General features: G+C 37.3%; 1 protein-coding gene across 2 annotated transcripts in view; it reads right to left on the reverse strand.

Moving 5' to 3' along the window:
• LOC139148194 (RNA cytosine-C(5)-methyltransferase NSUN2-like) overlaps window positions 1-22,215 on the reverse strand; it is a 66,067-nt gene that overhangs the window by 22,020 nt on the left and 21,832 nt on the right. For both annotated transcript variants that reach the window (XM_070719506.1, XM_070719505.1), the window contains exons 3-16: window positions 17,491-17,585; window positions 17,065-17,169; window positions 15,269-15,374; window positions 14,795-14,866; window positions 14,236-14,320; window positions 13,876-14,074; window positions 13,405-13,479; window positions 12,579-12,709; window positions 11,528-11,601; window positions 11,068-11,189; window positions 10,494-10,603; window positions 10,033-10,099; window positions 9,584-9,673; window positions 7,900-8,035 (exon numbers count right to left, since the gene is read on the reverse strand). In XM_070719506.1, the coding sequence (XP_070575607.1) occupies window positions 7,900-8,035; window positions 9,584-9,673; window positions 10,033-10,099; window positions 10,494-10,603; window positions 11,068-11,189; window positions 11,528-11,601; window positions 12,579-12,709; window positions 13,405-13,479; window positions 13,876-14,074; window positions 14,236-14,320; window positions 14,795-14,866; window positions 15,269-15,374; window positions 17,065-17,169; window positions 17,491-17,585 (1,467 nt within the window). The remainder of the gene's footprint in view (window positions 1-7,899; window positions 8,036-9,583; window positions 9,674-10,032; window positions 10,100-10,493; window positions 10,604-11,067; window positions 11,190-11,527; window positions 11,602-12,578; window positions 12,710-13,404; window positions 13,480-13,875; window positions 14,075-14,235; window positions 14,321-14,794; window positions 14,867-15,268; window positions 15,375-17,064; window positions 17,170-17,490; window positions 17,586-22,215) is intronic.

Below are 22,215 nucleotides of genomic sequence, written 5' to 3' on the forward strand. Positions count from 1 at the left end.
CCGACGTCCTGTGTGCCTCCTTACTGTTTATTATTTGCCATAAATGTGCAATCTGGCAAAAAGTCAAATTGTTTGGACATAAATGAAAGTTAATGTGAAAGTGAATCAAGAATAAGAGATGGAACTCAATAGGATCAACAATATCTAAAACAGGAAACGGTGAACTTATATGATACAGAAGGGGAGAAAATTTAGCCACAAACTATTGTAATATAATGGACAATGGCTAATCTAAACCAAATTACTTAAACTGGATGGTTGGCATTGATTACACATGTATTTATTGTCCATCAAATAGAAAATAAATTTGGGCCATTGACTAAAAAACATTTGCTTGTTACACTCACCACACTTGTACTTAGTATTTGGAGTGTACACCTATCTACAATACAATGATAAAAAGTTTGGACTCTGAAGGTCAACAGTGCATCTTTAATGTATGAGACTAAATAAGCTTACCCCTCAAGTATGTATAGGCCAAAAACAATATTTAATTTTGAATTATGTAGTGCAGGGAAGGACATAGAATATGGTGAAAAGCAAACTAAATATAAAAATACCGTCAATGACGCTGTACCTTCTCTAATGTGTGGCCAGGTCAGGTAATTGGTTGTTGGCATGGAGTTGTTGGTAAATAGTTGATGATGTAGGGGCATGAGGTGGGATATGGACCCAAAGAACCCAAAAGATCATTAAATACATCAATCAAAAAAATTCTAAGCTACAGTATAAACTGCCTAAAGATAGATAGTTCAATGTGGAAACAAGCGACCTAGCGGCCGATATAGCTCCGCTGTGTTTATGTAGAGAATAACTATTTTTTACACATGTTGATTAGGAAGGTGGAAATCTTTGATAGCTCAATGCAGAGGCCAGAAAAAAGTGGCTAAAATAAGCTGCAAAAATACACAATTGAAGATTTCATCATACTTTGAATATATCACATCGGATCATCCCTAAGAACATGTCAACCAAAGCTATCTGATGAGTAGTTTTTGAGAATAAAATTTTCTGACCAAAGATGGCAACAATTGCCCCAAAAAATGAAATTGCAGATTTCATCATAATTTCAAGAGATCAAATTTAGTTCATAACTTCATCTATAGAAACCTGTATACCAAATTTCAAAGCTGTTAGACCAGTACTTTTTTTGAGAAACACATTTTTTGACCAAAAATGGGAAAAATTGCCCCAAAAATTCAAAATTGCAGATTTCATCATTATTTTTTAATAAATATCATTTAGTTCATCTATAGAAACCTGTATACCAAATTTCAAAGCTATCGGATGAGTAGTTTTGGAAATACACGTTTTGACCAAAAATGGCAAAAATTGCCCCCAAAATACAAAATTACAGATTTCATCAGAAATTCATTATATATTACTGAACTCATCCGTAGAAACCTGTATACCAAATTTCAAAGCTATCAGACCACTAATTTTTGAGAAACACTTTTTTTGACCAAAAATGGCAAAAATTGCCCCAAGATTACAAAATTGCAGATTTCATCATAATTTCAACAAATGTCATTAAGGTGATCTGTAAAAACCTGTATACCAAATTGCAAAGCTATCAGATGAGTAGTTTTGGAAATCCACATTTTTTGACCAAAAATGGCAAAAATTGCCCAAAAAATACAAAATTGCAGATTTCATCACAATTTCAATAAATATCATGTAGTTTATCTGTAGGAACCTGAATACCAAATTTCAAAGCTATCAGATAGATAGTTTTGGAAATACACATTTTTTGACCAAAAATGGCGAAAATTGCCCCAAAAATACAAAATTTCAGATTTCATCAGAAAATCAATATATATTACTCAGTTCATCTATAGAAACGTGTATAACAAATTTCAAAACTATTAGACCAGTACTTTTTGAGAAATACATTTTTTGACCAAAAATGGCAAAAATTGCCTAAAAAATGCAAATTTGCATATTTCTGCACAATTTGAACAAATCTCAAATAGATCATCCCTAGGGACATATGTACCAAATATCAAAGCTATCTGACTGGTAGTTTTGAAGAAGAAGATTTTTAAAGATTTTTTTACCAAAAATGACAAAAATTGCCTTCAAAATACAAATATGCAAATTTCACCACGATTTGAACAAATCTGACTGAAGTCACCCTATGTAAACTGCATATCAAATTTCAAAGCAATCGGACAAGCGGTTTCAGAGAAGAAGATTTTTTTACCAAAAACACCAAAAATTGCCCCAAAAATACAAATATGCAAATTTCACCACGACTTGAACAAACTTAAGTGTGGTCACCCCAAGTGAACTGCATATAAAATTTCAAAGCAATTGGACTTGCAGTTTCAGAGGAGAAGGCAATTGTTGACGGACGACGACGACGACGACGACGACGGACGACGGACGACGGACGACGGACGACGACGGAAAATCAACCTATTTGATAAGCTCCGCGTCGCTGACAGCGGAGCTAAAAAGTTAAAGAATTCAGAAATAAGAATTAACAGTCCAAAATAGTAATGACGCACTTCCTTACTGACCTGAGTGCATGTGAAATACACAACCTGGCATCTGTAAATTAAATGTATACCAAGTGATCATTTCCAGTCACTTTTAACTGTTTTTAATGGATTTTCCAAAGAGTCCTGTGGAAATGATGAAAAACGCTTATCTGGTCTTGTGTTTACCTCATGGCTGATAATTGTCATAGTATTGAAAAAAAATTGAAAGTGAAGAAATTACTGTTTTTAATAGGCATATTTTCCTTGAAATACATGCCTTTGAAATACATGACCGTGTAAAGAATATATGCTAAAAGTGTTTAAGAGTAAATTTCTTTTCAAAAAATAATTTAATTTGTGACCAAAGGATTTTTATTCTTTGAGTTTACAAATTCAAACATTGCAATTTGTTCAATCATCTTGTGCAGTGCAAAATTTATAAAATGACTGAAAAACAAAAAAAATTGGCAGAATTACAGTCTTTGTGATGTAAAATTATGGGTTGACATCACGATAACTGTTAATCTGTTTGAAGTACTAATATACTATAATTTTAAAAAAAAATTTATGCAGAAACGGTAAAATATATTGTCAGCAATGTAGTGTTAATTTTGACTTTACATCAAAATATGCCTTTGCTGGATACCAAATATATAGGGCGAAATATCAGCCATGTTCAGCAAAATCCACACAACAGCATCGATCCTTTTCTAATTTGATTTGATTTGCTTATGTTATCCTTGTATGACAGTCAGTACAATATGGAACTTGAACACAACACAGTGAATAAGTATGCTGTAAATGAAATGGTGTGGCTGCATCCACATGCAGCAATAGGAGTGCCTTTGTCTCTCACCCCTCATTTCCAACCTGTCCCATCCCTGAAAAAATAGTTTGGTCTTATATTTATAATGTTAATAATTTCTGTATTTGTTAAAATGTGCGCATCTCAAAAACTTTTGATCATAAACATTTTCATTGTTTTTTATAGCTGACCAATCAGTTAACCTGTTTATTTTGAATATTTGCGCATTTTTCCTCAGTATTTGACATTTTCTGAATACCTTCTTATTCAGTTTGTCATTTTCTAAAAGTTTAAATGCTCCATTGTGTGGTCAAGCTTTCCACAAGCATCAAATGTGGTACTTCATATAGGAAGGTCTGCCTCTAGAGGGCGGGCATCATGAACACTCCTGTGTTTGTTGGTTAATTCCTCCACGTAAACTTCTGATTGTACTGTAAACATTGAACATGGCCGACGTCCGATTTTCCTGTCTAAAACTTTCACTCATTTTCGTTCATATGACTCTGAAACTCCAGGAAACGATTGGGAAGAAAGGGTTATCTTGAAATATTGAGGTACTCGCCGATATTTTGCAAAATTAAATGAGAAAAAATGCAAGGAAAATGCCGACAGGCTTACACAATGACAGTTTTCAGACTCGGAGGCATGTGATCATCTCTGCAGTTTATGCAACAGGCCCAGATCACGTGAGGACATGAGGGGATATCCACGCAACTCAGTACCAAACACTAGCGCTCACAGAGTGAGCAAACACAAAGTGAGTACCCCTAACGTCAGCTCAGTAGTCTGTAATAGATTGTAGTCAACTAAGAAACCTTGGAGAAAGGCTTAACACTGTGGCTATGCCGCTAAGTCCCTTTTGATTTTTGTCATAGCTCAAAATCGTTCTCCCACACCTCAACCTGAGCCATGAACACCCCCACCAGTTTATGATATGACCCATCACAATGGCATGACGTCAACGGATCTTGACAGACGGAAGTCTTGACAGACGGAAGTTCTTGACAGCAGCATATTGGTTTTCAACTCTAATACCTTCTCTGTCTATAAATAGACACGAGAAGGTAAAAACTGAATATACAATTATATGGAAATGTTGTTTTACAGTCATGAGTATCTAGTGTGTGCCGAGAGACATATTAAAATTGGACAGTATCATCCTGACCAGAGTTTGTCTGAGTGGTTGTTTCCTTCTGATTTTCTGACACGGTGATAGGTACAAAATATTATGTTATTCACCATAGTTAAGCAACATAGCTTGCATTTTGTTCACAGTAGAACTGAGTTTTACATGTAAGATATTTCTCATAAACTGTAAATTCTGGCTTGTGGCAGCTCAAACGTCGCAATACAACATTTTTTGATATGATATGGAGTGACTTGCACACATATGCAATATGCAGTGACAGTCGATATATTCATAGTAAGAGTCTACTACATTCAAGCATAGTGATGTTGACAACTACATGCATGCCAGTGCACGATTTCAAAGTAGCCAGGAGATTCTAATAGCTTTAGGGAAATCTAATAGTCTCTTTAGTGGAAATGCCCATAGGTATTAAACCACAGTGAAACAAACAACATTAGTTATCGTGACCTTGCTAAAGTGCAATCTCGGATCATGTATGATCTGATGATCATGCCAAATTACCATGTCGGATTATGCCGTGATTCTGAAGTGCGCGTAAATCGGTCAACATAAGCACACATAGACTCTCGCCAGTCGCTTGTACTGCTTGGTCTCGCGTAGCTTTCGGTATTTATACAAGCTCGTGCCTTCGGCACTCGACCTTGCGCCTTCGGCGCTCGATCGCCTACGTTGGATTACTACCGCAAGTGACTCCGGATCCGGTCAAAAGAAGGCACGAGGACTGTCGACAGTCTAAAGCACACACTGTCTTCAACAATGATGCTTCGGCGCTCGATCGCCTACGTTGGATTACTACAAGTGACTCCGGATCCGGTCAAAAGAAGGCACGAGGACTGTCGACAGTCTAAAGCACACACTGTCTTCAACAATGATGTCAAAATCATTGCACAACTGTCGAAATTACCCAAAATAAGCAACAGAAAACTTAAGGTTATCGCTGTGTCGAAAGGACAGTACATCAACATAAAACGACGCTAGTTTGTTATGACATGGAGGTAGAAGGACAGAGCGAATTCTCTCGCTCTCACCTCTCGCTCTCACCTCCATGCTCTCACCCAGCTATTACTAACGGGCCGCCGGTGGGATTGCCTCGCTAAAGCAATAGATTCGCCGGTAACGAAGGAGCGTTTCGTGCCAAAAAAATACATGACAGCAACAAAAATACAATCACCGTGAACTTCATATTTACAAAATATCATCAAATAAATGCTAAAAGCTTCAAAACGTCAAAATTCGCACAAGACCGAGAAACAAGACAGCGTCGGTTTGATTTTTCAACCTTGCAATACAACGCTAACTTGTTATATGCGCATGCGCATATTAAGGAGAGACCCATTTGATTTCGGGGGGGGGGGGTATGCAGGAAGTGGGTATGGGAACTTTTTTTGTCAGAGAGACAGCATTTTTTAATTTCAACTGTCACACCTGCATCAATTTTTTTATCAAATGGAGTAGCAGTGCAATTTTTCAAATTTAAGCCAGTGTTTCACATATCACAGGATGGTTTTATATATTCATTTTACATTCCAATGAATGAAAACAAAATGGAAAGTCTAGTATATATACAACTTTAAATTATAGAACACTTTTTTGGCAAATCAACAGTGATCAGTACTATACCTGCTTTTCTTTATAACAGTCAATTCCTTTTAAGTTCTCAGGGGAGATGTTATCTTTTGTGGTCTGAGAAACAAGGCTCACACATTGTATTTCATTATATTTGTTGTTCCTCAATTTTTCTTTGACAACTTGTAATCTTTCTAACATATTTATGTTGAGAGAATAATATATTGGTTTTTACACTAGTTTATTGACTCCCGATCCTGTCTTGTGTTTTCAATTTTCACAATGTACAGAAGTCAAATAGTCCCATCTAGATATTGCCTGTACCATTGAGATATTGCAACAGAAATCCAGAAATATGATTTCTTGGGTCAGAAAAGGGAAGGAAAACATCGAGTGCACTGAGGTGTAAAGTAGTGAATGCTTATATCATAAGTGCTGGGGAAAAAAACACATGAGAATTGCTTGTGGTAAAAACATTTGCGCTGCCTATGGCAGCATGCTAGCAAAGAACACATGAGAATGAATTTCCAAAATTTTGCTCATTTCAACTGCATTATGACAATTCCATTTTTATTTATTTCTGTCTGTTATGAGAATTTTTTTCTCAAGCCATTACAGGCTTTTTTTTTTTCTTTTATTTCACCTGGTGACAATTTTTTTTCTCAAAATCCTCCATACCCCCCCCCCCCCCACAAATCAAGTGGTTCTCCCCTAAGTGAGTCCCTGACCTATGCGGGCCAGTGGATTACTTCCTCAGTAGAACTGATATGCCTGCCGGTACCATCATTCTTCAGTTGATCAAAGGCGCCTTTCGTACCAAAAAATACACGACAGCCGCAAAAGTGCATAACTGTCAACGTCATAACTATAGAATATATTGAAATGCACAGTGAAACGTTCACAAAGTCAAAATGTGCCCACATCGAGAAACAAGATGGCGTCCGATTCGATTCTCAACTCAGATTTTTGTCCTAGAGTTGTGCGCATGCGCAGACGGTAGCTTTAACGAAAGCGAGTCAAAATCAAGTAATATAAATAAAAATGGATAAAAATATTGTTTAAAATAATACAAGGCATGTATCACCAAATTTTGAACATTTCTGACGGCATTTCAACTATACGAACACCCATGCCAAATATCACAATAATCAAATCAGTGGTTTTGAGGAAAAATTGAAAATAGTGGTTTTCACAAAAAAGCTAAAAAAGTGACTTTAAAATGATTCAATCAAAAAAAGAAAAAAGACCATTTGAGATACATGCCAAAATGACCACCAGACCAAATTTCAGAAAAAGTTACTGAAGCGTTTCCGAGATACCTGGGTCCACAGCATACGGCCCACTGTATGCAACAACAGAGGCCGCGTCATCACATTAGTACTTTGGGCCAAAGGCCCAAAGGACTAACAAGAATGCTGGCATACAATCTGTCACTTTCAGCAGTGATTAGGAAGACATGGTGTAAAGCAACATTGGATTGGTCTTGTGCTGAAATCAAGAGGTTTGATGTCCAAAATTACAAAATTTCTTCCTCAGGTCATCAACTTTTACCATAACACTGGTCTGACAAACCATGGATTACTTTTGCATCTGTATATTAAATTATGGATGCACGACTAACAAACTAGATATACATGTAAGAACCACTGGACTTAAATTGTTACTGGTCCAGGGACCATCACGGGATTTTGAGTCAATTTCCCTCTGCTATTTTAGAAGATAAATGACACACTGAACTTCTCTGCTACCATGGTAAATGGTTTTCAATAGAAATTTCCTCTGACTAGATGCATCATCATGACACATAGAAAGCCATGTCAACATTCCATGCGGTATCAAGAGATACGTACAAGTTTTACATGATTTATTAGACAGACATGTGACATTGAGTTTACCTTCAGCTTGTCATGATTATTTGTGATAATGTCCTTGATGGCTTTATTGACAAGATACACTGTTCTCTTCTTACCAGTCTCACATCTTGTAAGGAGCTGAGTGTGTGGAAAGGAGTCTGGAATCTTGTAGAATTCTCTGGAAACGAAACACGCCCCCCAGTGAGTCACCATTTCTTACACTTCATGAATCATAACATTTATTACAGTAAATATTCATTACACAGGAGACTAGAAGACCCTGATTCCTACAGAGACTTTTGGTAAGCTGTACCTATTAAAAAAAGTTTATGTTTCAAACATTCAACTGTAAAAACGAGAGTTTCTTCAGAAAATTTTATGAGAACTGTGAATTACACCTTCTAATGTGACCGATTGAAGGTAATTTAAATATAAATCAGATTTATATGAATTTGGTGAGTGTTTAAAGTTCCACCAGTATACTGAAATAATAGTGTATGTTTTGCTGTCACAAAATTCTACGATGAAAACTTCGATTTTTTATATTTTAAAATACATTACCTTTTTACAGATAAAATCATAACATGTATGATTTCGAAATGTTTCTATATTCTAAAAAATACCACAATTATACGGTGTCGCTCACATTTGATCAGAATTGGTACATACCAGTATGGCTACCAAAGATCAACAATAAATGTTGTTTCTATTTGTTCAGTGCAGGAAAATTCTACGTTGATGTTATGACAATAATTTCTGCACAGTACAACCAGAAAAACAACAAGAATGACAGAAGTTTGACATACTGCTACAGAGAACTTGATGTTTTGATCAAAAAAGGGCAAAAATTGTCCTAAAAACACAAATATTGAAATTTCACCACATTTTTTGCAAACAGCTTCTCAGCTTGTCAAAAGATGATCTGCAACACTTCACGAAATCTATCAGCAATATGAATCACTGGGCCATAAGTAGTTACAGCACGCAATCTTATTTGCGCTAGTGATATGGATGTACATTGTATCTCAGACAGCGTCCAACTAAAAAAATTATAAATCTGAAATTTACTTAGTAAAAAATATTAGCACAGCTTTTCTCATTTGGAAAAATTTATTTTTAGAAATTTACAGTTGTAAAAAAAAATGTTCACAATTTCATTGAGGCCACCCCCTCCCAAGATCTAATGGTCTGTCCCTTAGTTTGAGCAGGTCTGTTAATATGTAACAGTTCATAAACAATGACAGGAAATGACTAGAGGTCAGTGGAGTATCCTGCTTCAGCCATTGGCATGCGGCCACTCATGAACATTTGCAGAATTTCCCTTTTTCTTACCTCATTTGCACATTTTTGACACTGATGTGTTCATTTGAACAAATTCACATCTCAACCCCTACATCTATCTGTACACCAAATACTGAGACGGTAGCTTTGGCGGTATGGGAGCCTTTGTGTGTGACGGACATACATCCGCACATACCCACAAATATACAGACACAGACGCCACTCAGACTCATCATATAAGCTCTTTTTGGTATTTATATATAAAACCAAATATGAGCTAAATATATCACTCTTTTACAGCTAAAAATCAGATCATGTATGATTTCAAAATTTCATTCATAATCACAAATCTTGAGCATCAATAACGCATGAGATGAATTGCAAACAATATGAACAAGGATTATTCGCACACAACAGGTAAACAGGTATGTGAGAGATGGCTTACTTCATCAATGGCCAAAGTTGCTCGTCTTCCTTGAAGAATATGAACGGGTCTTCTTTGTACCCTTCAAAGCGAGGTTTTTTCCTAGGTGGTCTGATAAACAAAACGAAACACTGAAATTAGTTTAGTTGGCTGGACTTGAAAATAAGAGAGGGAAACCTGACCTGTGTCTCTTGCAGTCAAGTCAAAAAATTATACTGAATCACTAATATGAACATAATATTTAAGGAGATATTGGTCTTCTACTGTCATAGACAATTATTAGATAGTTTATATTATCAGTACAGAAGCTTGCCTTGAACAACAGAACCAAATAGGTCAAGGCAATAGAAATAATATATAGTATAACACTGATATGAATATCACAGAAAATTGTGTTTTCCAAAATTTACTTCATTCTTTCTACATATCAGTGGACAAATCTCTATTTATGAAGTTTATACAGACATTACCCATTATATTTTCTTCTTGAACTGTCATCTTGCACATCTGTCATTGAACCGTCAGTCTCTGTGGAATCTGAAAACATGACGGTAAACAATACTTGTTAGGATGCTCATGACAGTACCGGTAGTATAAGTGAAGGAGATCTACCAACAATATCAACAGATAAATTTTGATGTACACATATTAATTTTATCACATGTTTGACACAGAATTCAAGTATTGAGTGTGAACACCACTAAGACAAAAAAATGCACAAAAGCAAAAAGTACTAGACACCAGTAATTCAAAGTATATGATCACACGTGAATGATACAAAGGGATTACTATTGTCTTCCCAAGTCTGTTCTCATTTATAGAAATGTGTCTTTGATGCAAAATGAGAACCATATGAGGATTAAATACAATATCTTTTCAATCAATGCTATGATAGATATCAATGTCACTGGACTGATTCTCTGCCTCTTACCAGTCTCTTTACTTTGCTTTGACTCTCTTGTCCACGGCAACCCACTGACTTTTTGCAGAACTGCAATGAAGAAACCTCCACTGTCCTGATGGTGGGGTAACAGACGAATACTGAGAGAAAGAGAGAGAGAGAGAGAGAGAGAGAGAGAGAGAGAGAGAGAGAGAGAGAGAGAGAGAGAGTGTGTTACTTGTGGCCTATATTGTTGTAAGATATTCTTTTCACATCAGGTTTGCTCAGCTATCACAACGATACCATGAATGCACAACTATTGATGGTAAAAAGCCTGAAGAAGCTACACTACAAGAAACAGGCAGAATATACATCAGTCATAAGTATAAAGGTGTAAAGTCTTTGAGAGAGATGTTCCAGACATGGGTCACAAATCTTCCATGACTGCAATTTTATCCTGACCTATCTGTGTTTAACAATGCTCAAAAAAAGTAAAGTTTTACAAAAAAAACTTTAAGGTCAGATTTGATTGAAAGACAGAACAATACCAATTTTGAAATTGTTTGATCATCAGTATGGAAACTGACTGAAGTGGAAAATATACATACTGCATAGCCACACCTACCATCTGTCTAAGTTCAATTTATCAACATCTGTGGTGGGAAACATTGATTGTTTTATCCTCTTTTTGTTCTTATTAGGTACATCTTCATAGCCGGGAAAGACTTTGCCATTTTCATTCATTACCTGTGAATGTGGAAAAACAAAATTATAAACCAGTCTTTGATTTAAAATAACAAAAATCTTTTTAAAAATACTTCAAACGGCTGCCAGAGAGGTGAAATCGTTCACTGTTATTTTTTGCGTTGAATGAAGAAGCTTAAATGACCATAAGATTTTCTGGATGTTTTGTTATAATCATCAAAATGATTTCTTGTCAGCAGATAGACTGGATTGAAATATCAGAGGGTTCAACTTGTCTTGACTGGTCCAATATAATTTCTCCTTGTGTCTTTGATTCGTGGAATGCATTGATGTTGATGCACACAGGCAAGAATCTAATGAAAGGTCATTTCAGAACTTACTTTCCAAGTGGTAACACCAGGAATTCTTTTGAGATTTGGCAGCTCATGAGAACAGTCAACCAGTTCCATGGCACCTGCAATGGATGTTGGGAAGATGTAAGCATACATACATGTATATATATCAATGGGTGTGCGCCCTCTGTGGAGCAAGCAAGGCACATTTCACGATATCAGGCCTACTTTATTGTTTATGCTTCCTGGGCTTGGGACTGGGGGTATTTCACCTTCTTTAATGGCACACTGTTAACTCTAAAGAGAGCCTATTTCCCCTTAGGCCTTCACAGATATTTTCTCTCTGTGTTTCTGGACATGCATAGCAGTACGCAGCATGAAATCTACAGGCAGAGTAAAGATCATGCTTGTAACAGACCTTGATCTGTCCCTGTAATAGGCTACAGGCCTGTGTCACATGACCTGTGTGGTAATAATAAGATCTACGAGCTTTTCTTCATATGCCTGTATCAGGTATGAAAGTGCATGACTGTGTGCAGTCATGTAATATTTCAGTAATTTCTCACAGTATCCAATGCTGAGGATGCAGTCCAAAACGTAACTGTACAGACCTGTTCTCCAGAGTTGTGTTTCAGGGCCTATTACAGGTTTGTGTTAATTTGTAAAAAATTCAGACTTTCGAAGGTTCTCAGAAAATACAGTCCTGTTATCTTACGATGTATGAAAGGCATGCATATGAACATTTAATACCCTAACACATGCATGTATTTGCAAGAATATATCCAGTCTAATAAGTACTGACACAGCTTAGAATTCAGACCCTGTGATACAGCACAGCACTGTAAACAGCAATGTATGTACAGCACTGTCAACAGATTTGAGTATCTTTGCTGAAACAGATCAGTGGCAGGGGTCAAGTTTTCTTGCTGCGTACCAAAGTGCACTAATAAAGCTTGATTGTTGCCTTGCTGACAATGTGGGAAAATCATGAAGAATGGAAAACGTGTAAACGCAATTATGAAAATTAAAACAATATAAGTGATAATCCAACAGCAAATGGTGGATATACACAAAATGAGGACTTGATGGAGAAACTTACCTTGACTTCTACTGAGAAGAGATCCAACCACTGCTTCATTTTCTATTGGATTAAAAGAACACGTTGAGTAGACAAGCCTGCCACCAATTTCTAAAACTTCCACTCCCCTTGTGAGTATCTGTAGCTGAAGTCTGGAAAACATGCAATAGTGAGTCAGAATGGGAAAACATACTACATTCATAAAACAGATGAAATAGCGAAGTAGTGTCATCTTTTACAGTTTTGCGTTTTCAACTGAGGACAACACTGACTTCACGGTATAGTCACTGAAATATTAAAGGTTTGTCCATCCGGTTGTCCAAGAGTGATTTCCATAACACATCTCACTTACATTACACAGCCTGGACCAGTGGAACAATTACACAAGGCTATGACAATCCGTGATTAGTTCTACAAATCACTCACTGTAACACAGCTGATATCAGAGATCAAATTAGATGCAGCAGTAAATGAAAGCATTACCACTTCTTGACTTGTGGATTATTGATGTAATGGCTAGTGTTGTTCATGAATGTCACTTTGCTTCCATGTTAAAGTGATAATGTTAAGCAATAGGTCTATGTGTAGCCAAGTTGTCACCATAAGAGTTGAGTAGCGGTCATCACCAAAGTCACTTTGACCTTTCACCAAGGAATGTTGACCTTTGACCCTTCATTAAGTTTTGAACAATAGAGCTCAAATAGCTTTTTTTGAGTTGTTGCAACTTTGTACTCCAGACTGCACACTAGTCCCATTATGAGACCAGATCAACTGGTATTATAACTACAGATGAAAAGATCTGATCATACAATGGAAGAAGTCTAAAGAAGAAAAGTTGTTGTCTTACGGATGTAATGTAAATCCATTATGTACACTCCATCTTTTCCACACCAAGTAATTCTTCCGAAGGGTTCCATCAGCACTGCAAAAGTAATTTTCATTATGTACATTCAATATCTCTACATGAGGGTGACATTTGGAAATTTATTCAAATATTGTGACACTTGCCTTTGTGTCGATGTGGTGATGGTAAATTTTTCAATACTTTGCTCTCTGAGCAAGTTTCTGCTTTGCACAAAAATATATAGAAATCTTTTTCATTAAATATTACACAAGTGATCTTGTGTCAATAAATTGGATTACTAAAAAAAAAATAGACTTTTTAATAGTTTGTAGGCTTTCTTGATGACACAAACTTTCCAAAAATACATACAAACGAGTGAAAATATTGAAAGTAACAACTTCGAAATGGTGCTGTCCCATGGAACAATGATCAGGTGCAGTCTTAATAGAGAAGTTTAATACACAGATTGCCTACCTGCATGGCACATCACAAAGTACTCTGTCAAATTTCAGTTGTTTAAGCTGTCCAGTGTCTTTGTCAGGGATCTGCATGGAAGGCATGATGGTGGCATCGTTGTTCACTATCATCACACAGGGACTGTTGAGTCTCTTGGCTTGATGTACCATGATGTAGCAACGCTTGTTGTCTGAGTCATTGGCCATCACAAAGCCGCCTGAAACGTGATGATAAGAAAACTGCTTTGTTGAAATGTGATGGCACAACAAAAGTTTGTATAATATTTGCTATGATGTCACGAAGTACAAATACATGTAAAAGAAGAATACCAGGGGGTTGTTTGGCCAACTTGAGGGTCTGAGGGAGATTAACACTTACTGGGCCATGATTGGCTTTCATCGGCGTGTAGCATTTCAATCAGCTGCCCTGTCTTGGATCCTGGTGCAGCACACATATCAAACACCTGCAAATGAATGAACACAGAAAAAGACTGTTTCTATGACATTGTACACTTTCAACTCTAAACTCTGCAAATGCAACATCAATGCTTGTGCACATGAACCATTCCTGTAGATGGTTGCAGTGGGTTAGTAAATAAGATGTTTTCACATACAACATGACAAATTTTGAGGCTTTACTGTAGAAATTAAAAGATGAAATTTTCCTACAGTAAAAATACAATTGAGTTCACTAAGTTGACATTTCATTTTTACTACAAAAATTCAGGGAAAATTGGTCTTTTGATAAAACCATGACCCTTCATACATGAAAAGCTTGATGGCCCATCAATGATTCAAATTTTGTGTGAGCAGAAACATAGAAAACTTGCTCTAGCAAAGAGGTTCAGAAAACTAATGCCCTGTGAAAATTCTCTAAAGCTCTTTCAGGACAGAATAGAATAGGTAGGGTAGGACAACATATTCCACAGTAACCTTACCTTATGGTGTGGTTGTACATCCAGCAGTAGTGGTGGTATCATACTGACTGACTCTTGTCTGCTGATGTTTCCCTGATAGAAATGAAAAGGAGAAACAATGTAGAGGCAATGATGGTGGTGACAAAATCTGAAAGTTAGTAGATCGCAAAACTTTTGTCTTTGTAGAGTGTACCAATAAGGTGTGGGAACATCTACGCTCCTTCCATACAGAAGAAACACAGCCCCTTCCTCCAAATTTAGAAAGCAAAGTTCAAGTTTTGATGTCAAACAGAGAGTAAAAGGTAGGAGTTTGTTAAATTGTGGCTGTTGGATAGTGCCTGTTGATCACCATTCAGAACACATTATTGATCTCGCTTTTCAAACTTGAGCTTTCAAACTTATAAAGTCAGTGATAAAATAAACACACACACACTCACACCCCCACATCTACACCCTATGGTATGCATTCAAAAATTAACACTATCTTTGACTCACACTCTCTGTTTCTGTGATGAGAAAACTGTGGAGTCTTTCCAAGGCAGGTATCTTTCTGATATTTCCCCTGGAAAGGTTCAGTTGCCATGCAAGCTCATCCGGAAACCTGTCAAGACAGATAGGGAATGTTTAAAAATTTAAATACCGGGTTATGAGAAAAATTGTGATAAAAGCAAAAAATACCGCAATTATACGGTGTGGCTCAAATTTGATCAGAATTGGTACATACCAAAGATCAACAATAGGTGTTATTTCTATCTGTTCAGTGCAGGAAAATTATACGTTGATGTTATGACAATTTCTGCACAGTACAACCAGAAAAACAACAAGAAATATTTAAACCAGAAAATTAATTAAGAAATATTTAAACCAGAAAATTAATTAAGAATGACAAAAGTGAATAAGGTCTGAAACTTTAGGTACTGAAGGTCAACTTTAGCAACATGCATACATAGCAGAGAATCTTTCTACCATGGATGTACAAAAATAGATATCCATATGGTTTCAGCAGATCTGTTAATATGTCATAGTTCATAAACAATGACAGGAAATGACCAATTAGCTGTTTCAGTTACAGCTACCACTCCCAAACATAATAGGTATCCTGCATACAAATAGGTTAAAGGTCAAAATCCTCTTATTCAGATGTGTGGGCTGATTCAGTTCACTGCCACCACTCCTGCACACTTGCAGTATTTCCCTTTTTCTTACCTCATTTGCACATTTTTGACACTGATGTGTTCATTTGAACAAATTCACATCTCAACCCCTACATCTACCTGTACACCAAATACTGAGATGGTAGCTTTGGCGGTATGGGAGCCTTTGTGTGTGACAGACATACATCCACACATACCCACAAATATACAGACATACAGACGCCACTCAGACTCATCATATAAGCTCTTTTTGGTATTTATATATAAAACCAAATATGAGCTAAAAAGAATTCGATTACATTTTCCATACGACCAGCCGCAAGATTCAGGAAGTGTGCTACCAAAATACAGTTGATTGAATTTTTAAAATTTTGCTCACACTTTGTGTCCTAAAACAAAAACATTCCAACCATGCATGGTATCAAAAAGCAACATGATGGGAAACAATTTTCATACAGTAACATTCATTGTGTATGCACAGTTAGTATAGATTGGATTTCTCCCTTGTCATTCAAGTGGACTGATGGAACTCAGACTAAATTTGTACTTTTTCATTTCGGGGAAAGCTGTAAGGGGAGGGGGTTGTTCTGTTTGCGGCTGGACAACTTTGTTGTTCAAACTCATTGCCTCTGCCCTGTGATAGGCAACGAATGTACACCAAATACAAAGCAAATTCAGCATTTGATGCATGTTAATAGTTCACCAGCTTCGTAGCTTTCCAATCACTGCAAGACTTTACAAAATAGACTTTGTGTGTGTTTTTTCATTTAAAAGAAGCTGCTTCAGTCACGGTAACCAATTTCGGAACAGCCACCATTTTAAATTTTGGATATGGACAGGGGATGTTGGGATATTTCATACATAGCAACAGATCCATTGTATGGGTCTCATATGCAAAGGTGTAACTAAAAACTATGACTTTGTGGGTAATGTGAATATTAGCTTTTCAAGGGATCCCAATGACAATAAAAGTTATATTCAATGCATGAAACTGATGGAGTGCGACTTTACGCTTGTTTCTTGTTTACCAATAAATTAAATAAACAACAGAATAATGAATTTACTGAGACTCTACAAACTCTTCAAAGTAGCCAAGATGTTACATGTAGATGACTGTAAAAGTATATGTGACATTACCATGGCAAGGGATATGGTTTCTCCACAGCCTGGCCATCCACCTCGACGTCAACCAACTCCTTGAAATAATGACCTTTGAGAAACTGCAGCAACTGCTGAGCATGGCTGTGGCAAAGAAATCATAAGAGTTTCTGTGAGATAACTTACATAACAGACAGCCCTATGAATAGTAAAGCACCTGGTTTACGATCATGTGATAGTATTAAACCAATGAGAACAGAACTGCAAGAATCACAGATAAAATGAACCAGTAGTGGGACAAAATAGCCATACTCATCGACTCATTTGTATTTTTTTAGTCTCTATGTACATTAATTAACTTACATTTTGGTAGGCTGAGATTTTACAGAAATTCAAAACGGAGATTTTTTGCTTTGATTTGTGAGAAAGTTTGCCAATGCAAAGAATTGGATATCAGTTGCCCACCTCTTGAAGCCTGTTATCCTGAAAGTGGCTGGCAGATTGACTTGTAAGATGGACATGAACTGATCCCACTCTCCCTCTGGAATAATTCCCTGTGCCTGGATGGAAAAGTAAACATTAAATACAAATAAATCCATCCCTTCGATGGCAGGATATATGATGATGGTAAAGCATGTTTTCTTTGCAAATAATCTGTTTAAAGTATACATTATTGTCTTCTTTTTTTTTTACAGGGAGTTCTGTCCTTCGGGTCGTCATTTTACCGTCCTCCATATTCAACAAAACACAAATTCACTGTGAAATTTTTCACATCGGAGTTTGGCACATTAATGGAAAGCCTGCTTCTCGCACCTGGTCGTTTATTGATTGCAGGGGACTTTAATATTCATGTGGACGACACCAATGACAATGACGCATGCCATTTTAATGATCTAGTTCAATCTCTTGGTCTTACTCAACACGTGCTTGGGAGTACACATCAAAACGGTCACACTTTAGACCTTGTATTAACCCGAACCTCTGAATCATGGCTCAGAAACTTCACGACTGATAATTCATTGCCATCGGATCATTCTGCAATTCACTTCACGTCGGTAGTCACTCGTCCCCTTCCTATTAAGGTTACGAGGGAACAATGCGGCATCAAGAACATTAATTTATTGGAACTTAAACACTCTATTAGAAGTATATATCAACTTTCTGATTTGACCCATAGTACAAATGAACTATCGGAACTTTACAATTCTACGTTGGCGACTCAACTTGATTTGCAAGCTCCATCTAAACAGCGAACTATCGTGCGAAAGGCTCGTGCCCAATGGTTTACGGACGATCTATTGGCCGAGCGCCGGATTCTTCGGTCCTTTGAACGGAAGTGGCTTAATTCTAAGCTTGAAATTAACCGGCAGATTTTCATCACTGCTCGTGGCGAGTACAATAGAAAGTTGGATCTGAAGAGAGCAGCATTTCATCATAGTAAAATCGAAAATGCGAACACCAAGGAACTTTTCAGAGTTGTCGATGACATTTCCGGTTCAAAGAAATCTGCATCGGACATTCTTCCAACTAATTTAGAATCATCTAAATTACCTGTTGCTTTTTCAAGGTTTTTCGAACAGAAAATAGTACATTTACGTGAAAGATTACAGATTAATGTTCCCTTTACTGTTGAATCGACCACATCTCGGAATTCACTTTGTATCTTTGATCCTTTGTGTATTGATGATGTAATATCTATTGTCAGTAAAATGCCTGCTAAATCATGTCAGTTAGATCCACTTCCAACACATCTGGTTAAGGCATGCAAGGATGAATTAGCCCCAGTTTACTTCGTATTGTAAATTCTTCATTTTCCTCTGGTGTTTTTCCTAATATCTGCAAAACAGCTATAGTTCGCCCACTCATTAAAAGAATTGGTCTTGATTACAATGTAATGAAGAATTATCGTCCTGTATCCAACTGCAGTTTCCTAGACAAGTTTTTGGAGAAATGTGCATTTTTGCGTCTAAATCAATATTTATCTGACAACTCTTTGTACGGTCGTTTTCAGTCTGCTTATCGAGAGGGGCATGGCACCGAAACCGCTCTTGTACGTATGCTCAATGATGTAATGCTATCTCTTGATAAACACCACAATGTTATTTTAGTTTTGTTGGATTTGTCAGCCGCTTTTGACACTATTGATCATGACATCCTTTTAGGCAGGTTGCGTTCTAGGTTTGGTATACAAGGGACTGTTTTAGATTAGTTTGAATCATTTATAAAAGGTAGAACGCAACAAGTGTCTGTAAAATCTCTAGTGTCAGACAAATGTATTTTGAAGTATGGGGTACCACAGGGATCAGTACTTGGTCCCGTGTTGTTTGCTTTGTACATGACTCCGATTGAAGACATCATCACATGTCATGGCCTAAATACTGTAATATATGCAGACGATTCAGGGTTGTATATTGCGTGCGACATCCTCGCCAGCTCTGTCGTTGTTGCACGTGTAGAGGCTTGTGTGGATGAAATTCGTAATTGGATGATGGCTAACAAGTTAGCTCTGAATGATGGAAAAACCGAGGTGGTTTGGTTTAGACCTCGTACTACTAGTAGTACAGCTAGATTACAGTCCACTTCCATGAATGTACGTGTAGGTGAGGCCATGATTTCACCATCAACTACTGTGCGTGATCTTGGTGTGATGCTAGACCCTTTCGGACTCATGGATGAACATATTCGTCATGTTTGTAAAGTCGCATCTACTTCACTTTGGAGGATAAGTAAGATTTGCAAATTATTAGACCAGTCTTCTACTGAAAAGTTGGTACATGCATTTGTTTCATCAAAGTTAGATTACTGTAATAGCTTATTTTATGGTGTACCTGCATACAAATTAAGCAAACTTCAACACATCCAGAATTCTGCTGCTCGGTTGGTAACCAGGCGGAAGTTCAGCAGTCATATTACACCCATACTTAAGGAATTACACTGGCTTCCAATTGAACACCGTGTACGTTTTAAAATCTTGTGTCTTTTTTTTAAAGTAATTCATTGTAAATCAGCGCCATCATACCTAGCAGAACTTTTATAGCCAAGACGGAGTCAGCTTGGACTCTCTGTTGTGCCGCGCAACAAAGTGAACGCATTCACTGACGTTTTTTCAGACAGAACACCCAAACTAAACGCCATCAAACAATCGCACAAATCAAACAAAAGATTCAATTTGTATCCTTTTTGTAACAAATATTTACGTGTGCAGAATTTCTCGACAGACGGATTAATTGGAAACACACTGAAAACATTCATCATTTCAGCGAGATATACATGTATACTGCAGACTGTAAAATGAAATGACAGAAAAACCGCAACCGTATTTCTAGGGTTACCTGGTTCGTTCTCAGGAAAAGGACCTATTTCCCAGGAAAAAACTACATGGTCAAATAGCCAACTTTGCGATAAAAGCCAAGGCAATCACCAGGCGTAATTTCCATTACTGCGCGAAGGACAGCATATTGTTTATTGTCCTCAAACAAATGCCTGAATATCGGTCTTTTACATAGTGTCTTTAAGTGTCCGAAAACATACTCAGCTGCGTTGAAGTCAGGCGAGTAGGCCTAAGTTGGCGTGAAAATGTACTGTATTCCCATGTGATCTAAGAATTGTGCCAAAAGTTCACCTCCACGATTGTGATGAGTTTGGGCAATTGTCAACAATGACGACGTCGCCTACCATGAGCGAAGGAGTACCATCGTCCCTTACCGAATTTGCTGCCTAGAAACGAATCAGTGTCAGGCGCCCCATCCTCTACGTTTGCATGACAAATGCCCGCATGGGCGCTGACAAGTAGATTCAGCGTTACATTTGGTTGTTCAGCGTACCGCTGTATTTCAACACAGCGAGTGCCGATAGCTGCATGACCGTACAGGCTATTACATACAAACTCCCGGATAACTAAATCCTGATTCGTCAAAAGAGAGAGAGTAGGCCTAAGAGATATCATTCAATTATTGAGTCGATGGTGAAAAAATACGATGGGTTCGAGAATAAAACAAAAATACGGTAAATCCTGTACAGAATGAGCTTGAACGGCGCGGTATCACGTTTCCTGCGCCCGAATCTACATAAACGCCCGATCGAGGAGGTGGTGTTAGCTTCAGCGAAAGTGGGATTGCGTCAACCTAGCAATTTCCGCAGCACGCAGCTCAATTTAGATTGCTGCCTTCGTATTGCCAGTACTACACACCTTATCCGTATTATGCGATGCCACCTTCATCACCGTACGTCTATTATCAACGTCCAGGTGAAATTCCGACAACAGCGAGCACACCGTCAGCGACTGCGACTGTGACCGATTCCTCCACCCCTCTCCCGCTAAACACATCAGCGACTAGTATCCGTACCGATGAATGGTTCCCACCCATTCCCAAAGAAGCTCCACCATCGTATCCACAAACACCTTGAATTGCAAGGAACACGACTGGTATTGCCAGGCTTACGAACTTGTTGACATTTTCTTGCATGTTCTTGTTTTAAAATTTTAGTGTTTCCATAGACCCTATCCATGCTTAGGGTCAATTTTGCCCCCAAAACGGAAAGCCTTCGTTTCTGAGTCGGATAAAATCGTTGAAATATTGAAATTTAACTTTTTTCATTAGTTTTTGTTCTAGATACGGATATGTTTAGGCCTATCTAACATCCATGATGAAATCAACACGTTCAAAACAGTCCTGGTAACGCCAGCACGCCTTTTCAACAAAAAAGATTTCATGATGTTTGCTACATTGTCTGTATGTTTTGTCTGTAATAAACGTCAGTTGCTACGTTTATTTTGTTGCGCGGCACGAGAGAGAGTCCACGGTGACTCCGTTTTGGCCGTAAGTATTGAATGTCCACTTCGTAATACAAGAAACAGTGCAGGTGTTAGACTCTGTCCGTTTTCAATCAAAGATCATGGAAAGCAACCTTCAAAAATATATGGTGACAGGGCTTTTAGCGTTTACGCACCTAAACTTTGGAATAGTCTGCCAATTGAGCTCCGGATCGTCAAGGAATTTGTTTTATTTAAGAAATCTTTGAAAACTCTTATTTTTCGCGATTGCTACTGCTTATACTAGACTGTGTGATTTTTAAAGTGTATGGTTTTAGTCTATTATGCCAGTTCACATTTTGTTTTCTTATGATCTTAAATTTAATTTTTTTATTTAATTTCTTTCTGAATCGTTTTAATTTGATTGTTACACTTTC

Source organism: Ptychodera flava, chromosome 13 (genome assembly GCF_041260155.1).
Source record: "Ptychodera flava strain L36383 chromosome 13, AS_Pfla_20210202, whole genome shotgun sequence".
In the NCBI taxonomy this organism is placed as follows: domain Eukaryota; kingdom Metazoa; phylum Hemichordata; class Enteropneusta; family Ptychoderidae; genus Ptychodera; species Ptychodera flava.